At 53.3% G+C, this 5,843-nt stretch overlaps 1 protein-coding gene across 1 annotated transcript; it reads left to right on the top strand.

The window, feature by feature from the left end:
* Positions 1-262: 262 nt before the first annotated feature.
* LOC135980471 (voltage-dependent L-type calcium channel subunit alpha-1S-like) lies at positions 263-4,578 on the top strand (the record flags this gene model as incomplete). Its single annotated transcript, XM_065580447.1, has 4 exons — positions 263-468; positions 1,550-1,653; positions 3,629-3,842; positions 4,061-4,578. Coding segments are annotated over 4 exons (1,013 nt in total), but the record flags the coding sequence as incomplete, so codon positions are not given.
* Between the last annotated feature and the right edge of the window lie 1,265 nt (positions 4,579-5,843).

The raw sequence follows: 5,843 nt of genomic DNA on the forward strand, positions 1-5,843 counted from the left end.
TGGGAGGGTTATGGCATGGCTGGGGGCATTATATGGCTATATGGCATGGCTGGGAGGTGTATGGCATGGCTGGGGGCGTTATATGGCTATATGGCATGGCTGGGGGCATTATATGGCTATATGGTGTGGCTAGGAGGTATATTGCACTGCGCCAGAGCCCTCCTCTGGGTGGGGCTGGGGGCTAAGGCACAAGCAGCAGCAGGAGTGTAGTTGTCCTTCTCCTCTGCTCAGCCTGACTTCTGTGCTTCGGTTTCACCCTCAGATATCATTGCCAAAGGGGAAATGGAGAAGCCATCCCCGTGCACCACCACCGGCCACGGGTATCACTGCACCCTCAACGGCACTGAGTGCAGGAGTGGGTGGCCAGGGCCCAACAACGGCATCCCCCATTTTGATAATTTTGGCTTCGCCATGCTGACTGTGTACCAGTGCATCACCATGGAGGGCTGGACGGAAGTCCTCTACTGGGTAGGTGAAGGCCTGAGCCCGCTGGCTGCGAGGGAGGAGACGCCGGCACGCTCTTTGAACAAGAACATGGTACTAAGCGGGTTGGGCTGGCCAGGCTTCCCAAATGGTGGGGATCCTTCCGGGGCAGCGAGCCCCGCAGACTCTGCAGCTACTGGATGATGTATCCACTGAGCAATGAGCTCCCAGGGAGAAGGTGGCACCCGCCGGTGCAGCAGAGTGTTTGAACCCTGCCTAGCCAAGAGAGTCCCTGTCCAAGTACCGCTGAGACTCTCAAACGAACCCCACCCTTGCCTTAAAAGACAGGAGCCTGGTGGGAGCGAGTCCTCGGACGGCTCCTCAGCTCTGGAGCTCAGGTATAAGCGACCATAAACTTGCCCTCCAAGCCACGAAGAATGGTAGGGGAGGAAGGATGGTGTGACGGCTCAGGGACAGGCTGGGAATTGCAGAGCTGAGTTCCAGTCCCGCCTCTGCCTCTGGAAAGCGCTTGGTGTGTTACCCTTCTGGGCATCCTTTGTTCCCAGGAGTGTGGGCTGAGGGCAGCTTGAGACACAGGTTGCTGGGCCAGTGTCTGATATTGTATCTGGTGGCTTTTAATAATACCACCACCTAGCTCTTATACAGTGCTTTTCACCATTAGATCTTAAAGCATTTCACCGTCATTAACCCCCCCGGCCCCACTCACCCCCTGGGAGGCAGGCAGGACAGTGCTATTATCTCCATTGCACAGATGGGGAGCTGAGACCCAGAGGCTAAGTGACTTGCTCAAGGTCACACAAGGAGTCTGTGGCAGAGTAGGGAGTTGGGTCTTCAAAGCCTTAAACTAGTGCCCTAACCACTGGGTTCCTGGGAGGAAGGCTGGTCAATGAGTAGGGACAAGTCTGAAACCCGGGAGACCCAGGTTCAATTCCCTGCTCTGCCACAGAATCCCATTGTGACCGCGGGCAAGTCTCTTAGTCGCTCTGTGTCTCAGTTCCCCATGCGTAAAGACTGTGAGGTGCTCAGCTACTCCAGTAATGGGCTTACCTGAGCCAGGTGGATTTGGTTCTCCCCCTGGATCTTCATCTGCCTCTGTCCTGCTCAGGTGAACAACGCCATCGGGAACGAGTGGCCCTGGATCTATTTCGTCAGCCTCATTCTGCAGGGCTCTTTCTTCGTTCTCAACCTGGTGCTGGGCGTGCTCAGCGGGTAAGGCGTGTGGACTGCATGGTGCCGCTCTCCTTTCTATCTGTCCCAGCAGGGGTCTGCCCTGAGGGAGGGGCCGGGCCCTTATTGAGTTTGGGGATATGAACAGAAAGTCTGAAGGGGGTTTTTAACCTTTTTCTTCCCTTCTTCCTTGGTACCTTGGCTATCAAAGCTATCAAGCCTTGTCTTCCCTTTTCTCTTGGAGAACTCTTTGGATGACTCAGGAATGTGGAGCAGGGGCGCTATCAGCCCTTAACTGAAGGGACAGGATGGTGGAATTCTTAACACAGAGAGCTTTTCTCCCCAGTCTTAACAAAACCAGACAATGAACACATTGTAATTATTCAGTTGTATTGTGGTAGCACCTAGCAGCCCCCATTCTGGCCCAGGACCCCATGGTGCTAGGTGCTGTGCAAACACAGAACAAAAAGACAGTCCCTGCCCCAACAGCAGTTTTAAATAGTCCCTGTAAAATTCCCTTCCCTTCTCAGTTAACCAGGTGTCACTTCCTTGGTCCCTGCAGTGTCACAATCTTACTAGTCCTCGAGTCTTCCAGCGTAGCCAAGACATGAATTAAAGCAAACGGGTAAAATACCACTGAAAACAAATCCACCCGTCCTTTCCAGGCCTGCTTTATCCCTCAGAAGGGAGCAAAAAAAGGCCAAGCCCAATGTTTTTCCCCCTTGACAGGTCACCTTTACTATGGAGAATGTGGGAAAATGGGCACAGCTGGCAATCTCTCTGCACCCTCCAGCTGCGTGAGCTTCCCCTTTAGCTCTGACACTCTGTTATGATTTTCTCAAGGCTTTCCAGTATCGGATACTCCTGTGTGCCTCAACAGCAGCAGTGGGGACAGCCATTAGTGCTCCTAATGTTAACCTGCCCTCTTTACAATCTAGCTGTAGTAGTTGGTTCTGTGGTGTCCTGTGGCAAGGAGTTCCACAGGATGATAAAAAAATGGGGAATAGGGTGGGGGTCTGGGACACAGAACTCTGGGGCTCTAATCTGACACTGACTCACCGCTATCAGCCCCCAGCTGATCAGGCTGTCCTGTGAGTGGTGGGGAAACCACACTCTGAGTAGTTACCTGCGGCCCTGCTGGAAGGAGGGCGTGGAGAGTGCAGGGTCTGAGCCCTCCTGCCACGAGACAAACCAGCAGCTCAGCCTGTCCTTTGGGACCCAGCGAGGCTCCTCACAGCTACCTGGAGCAGGAGCAGGAGCCTGCTCTGCCAGAGGGGTCCCAGAGACACAACAGAGCTGGGAGCTGAGAATGCCACAGGATTCATGAACCTCACTTCCCTAGGTTGGGATATTTGGTGGCAATAATGAAAATGGGGGGAAGCTGGGCATGGGGTTCACCTGGCTCTCCAGATCTATCTAGGTAGGTACTTATCTGCCCTCATCACCATAACATCAGAGCAACGGATTCCTTCTCACGCCCCCTGTGCGGCAGGGCAGCATCCTTATTCCTGTTTCATGCATGGGGAACGGAGACACGGAGGGGCTAAGTGCCAGGCCCATGGTTGCACAAGACATCTGTGGCAAAGCCAGGAACTGAGTACTAGGATGTGTTTCCTAATGGAGAGCACACTTGAATGGGAATCAGGAGACGTGGCTTCTACTCCCAGCTCTGCCACTGGCCTGCTGGGAGACCTGGGGCAAGTCATGTCCCTGGCCAGTGCCTCAGTTTCCCCACCTGTGAGATGGGGACAAGGAACATGGCCTCTTTTGCAAAGCACTTTGAGATCTACTGATGAAAAACTCCACAGAAGAGCTAGGCATTATTCTTATCATCTCCTGTCTAACACCTGGTCCCAGGACCACACGGGAGACATTTGGCCAAGCGGAGATGAGATGATGGAGTGTCCCCCTCCAACTGAGCAAGGCATTCCCCTCATCACCCTGCCCCCCATTTTTGCTTGTGCGCCCCAGTGGCACCCCTTGACGTAAGCAGCCTGTGTGCCTCTCCTCACGCTAGATACTGGACCTCTCTGAGCAACCTGGTGGCATCCCTGCTAAACTCGGTCCGCTCCATCGCCTCCCTGCTCCTCCTCCGCTTCCTCTTCATCATCATCATCATCTTCTCCCTGCTGGGGATGCAGCTCTTCGGCGGGAAGTTCAACTTTGAAGACATGGAGTTGCGGCGCAGCACCTTCGATAACTTCCCCCAGGCGCTTATCAGTGTCTTCCAGGTACGGGGCATGGGGTGCAGCGGGCATCAATCCCGCTGGTCTAACGCATAGAGGAGGGGCTGAAGTCAGGATACCTGGGTTCTTTTTTGGGCTCTGGGGGACAGTGTGACTTAGTGGTTAGAGCAGGGAACAAGGAGTCAGGACTTCTGGGTTCTGTTCTTTCTGGTCCAGTGGAATGGTTCTACTTGACCTGTTCTTTCACTCACCCTGTCTCCCAGATCCTGACCGGAGAAGATTGGAATTCAATCATGTACAATGGGATCATGGCTTATAAAGGGCCCTCCTTCCCCGGCGTGCTGGTATGCATTTACTTCATCATCCTCTTTGTCTGCGGGAACTGTATCCTCTTTCTAGCCAGTTGGGGAGTAACAGCTGGGCGTTTTCTTGTCTTATCTAGCACAGTCACATCTAGGTTCAAGTACACATCGGGGAAGAGCTATGGGGCTGGGTATGGTATGTTCAGACATCATAGTACCAGGAGTGAGGGAAATGATGCAACAGGAGTGGGGGTTAAAAGGGATGAAAAAATCCGTTGGGACACCAACAGAGATTCACTGGTGACAGCCAAGAGGCAGCTGTCATGGGTACACAGAGGGCTCGTTGCTGAACCTGGGGTTCTCCCCACCTGCCTGCGTACATTGCTTAGTGTCACCACACAGGCTCTCGCTAAGCCTGGGCCATGGAAGGGACTCATTCCTTACATATGAGCATGCTCCCTAAGCTCCTTAGCCCCACCCCCTCTCAGATATCTGCTCAATGTCTTCCTGGCCATCGCTGTGGACAATCTGGCCGAGGCCGAGAGCCTGACGTCGGCCCAGAAAGCCAAAGCCGAGGAGAAGAAGCAGAGGAAAATGTCCAGGTCGGTGCTGCTCTCTGCTGCTTAAAAGCGGGAACCCCCAAGGGCCCAGGGCTTGCAAATCAATGTGAGCTGCTGGTCTTGGGCATCATCTCAGCAGCATTCATTGCATCTCTGCCATGGCCTCACTCCTCACCTCTCTTTTGTGGTTCCCTGTCCAGAAGTTACCCAGAGAAATCTGAGGAGGAAAAGCTCCTGCTGGCCAAAAAGCTGGAGCAGAAAGCCAAGGAATCCCCACCACAGCCAAGGTCAGTGCCGCGACCCCTCTGAGCTCGTCTGAACAAATGTCTAGGGGAACTTTCCCTGGCAGTTGAGGAGTACGGTACCCAGCAGTAATGTCTTCCCATTATTTGTCCTGTCGTGCATGAAAGGTGGATGGCCATGGCGGGAGGGAGGGAGATTTCCCCAGGGCCCACGGAATGACTGGGGACAAAATCCTGAGCTTCAGCAGACGCATCTCCAGAGACTTGTAGCAAGACGTCCATTCTGTATGCCCTGTAGGCCCAGATCATTCCTCTGACGAGCGAGCCTGCTTTCCCTGTCCCCTCCCAAAAAGCGTGGCGGGGGGACGGGGAGTGGGACTCAGTGGGTACAGGCCCAGGATCAAAGGTCCCGTATCAAAGGACTGTCTCGGTGGAGTTTCCACTCAAGATCTTGTTGTACTTAAAGTACTGCACAGGATCTTTTCAGGGGGAATAAGACAAAACGCCACATTTATTAGTAATACATGTATTCATTAACACTGTATTATATGCATATAATATATTACATTTACACTCACACACACACACACACACACTCCGTCTTGTTGTTACCAATTAGTTGCTCCCCTTAACTTCACTGGCCAGGTGAGTTAAATGGGGGAGGGGGTGGAGCCGGGCTGCTGCCGATCCGGATCGATGCTCCCATGTTGACAAGACGAGACCCGGGGTCCTTTGCAAGACACCTCACTTTTATAGCAGCTTTCCTCTTATGCAAATTTATACCAGATTTAAACTCTGTGTTTGTGTCCATTGGTCCTTTGTGCTGCTTTTTTTTGAGTGTTGTCCCAATGCTGCAAAGAGGGTGTTTCCAAAAGAAGGTGCTTGCTTCTAACCCCCGAGGCCATCGGTATGTCTGCTTGTCTTTAATGAGCCCACTTGACA

Source organism: Chrysemys picta, unplaced genomic scaffold (genome assembly GCF_011386835.1).
Source record: "Chrysemys picta bellii isolate R12L10 unplaced genomic scaffold, ASM1138683v2 scaf3528, whole genome shotgun sequence".
In the NCBI taxonomy this organism is placed as follows: domain Eukaryota; kingdom Metazoa; phylum Chordata; order Testudines; family Emydidae; genus Chrysemys; species Chrysemys picta.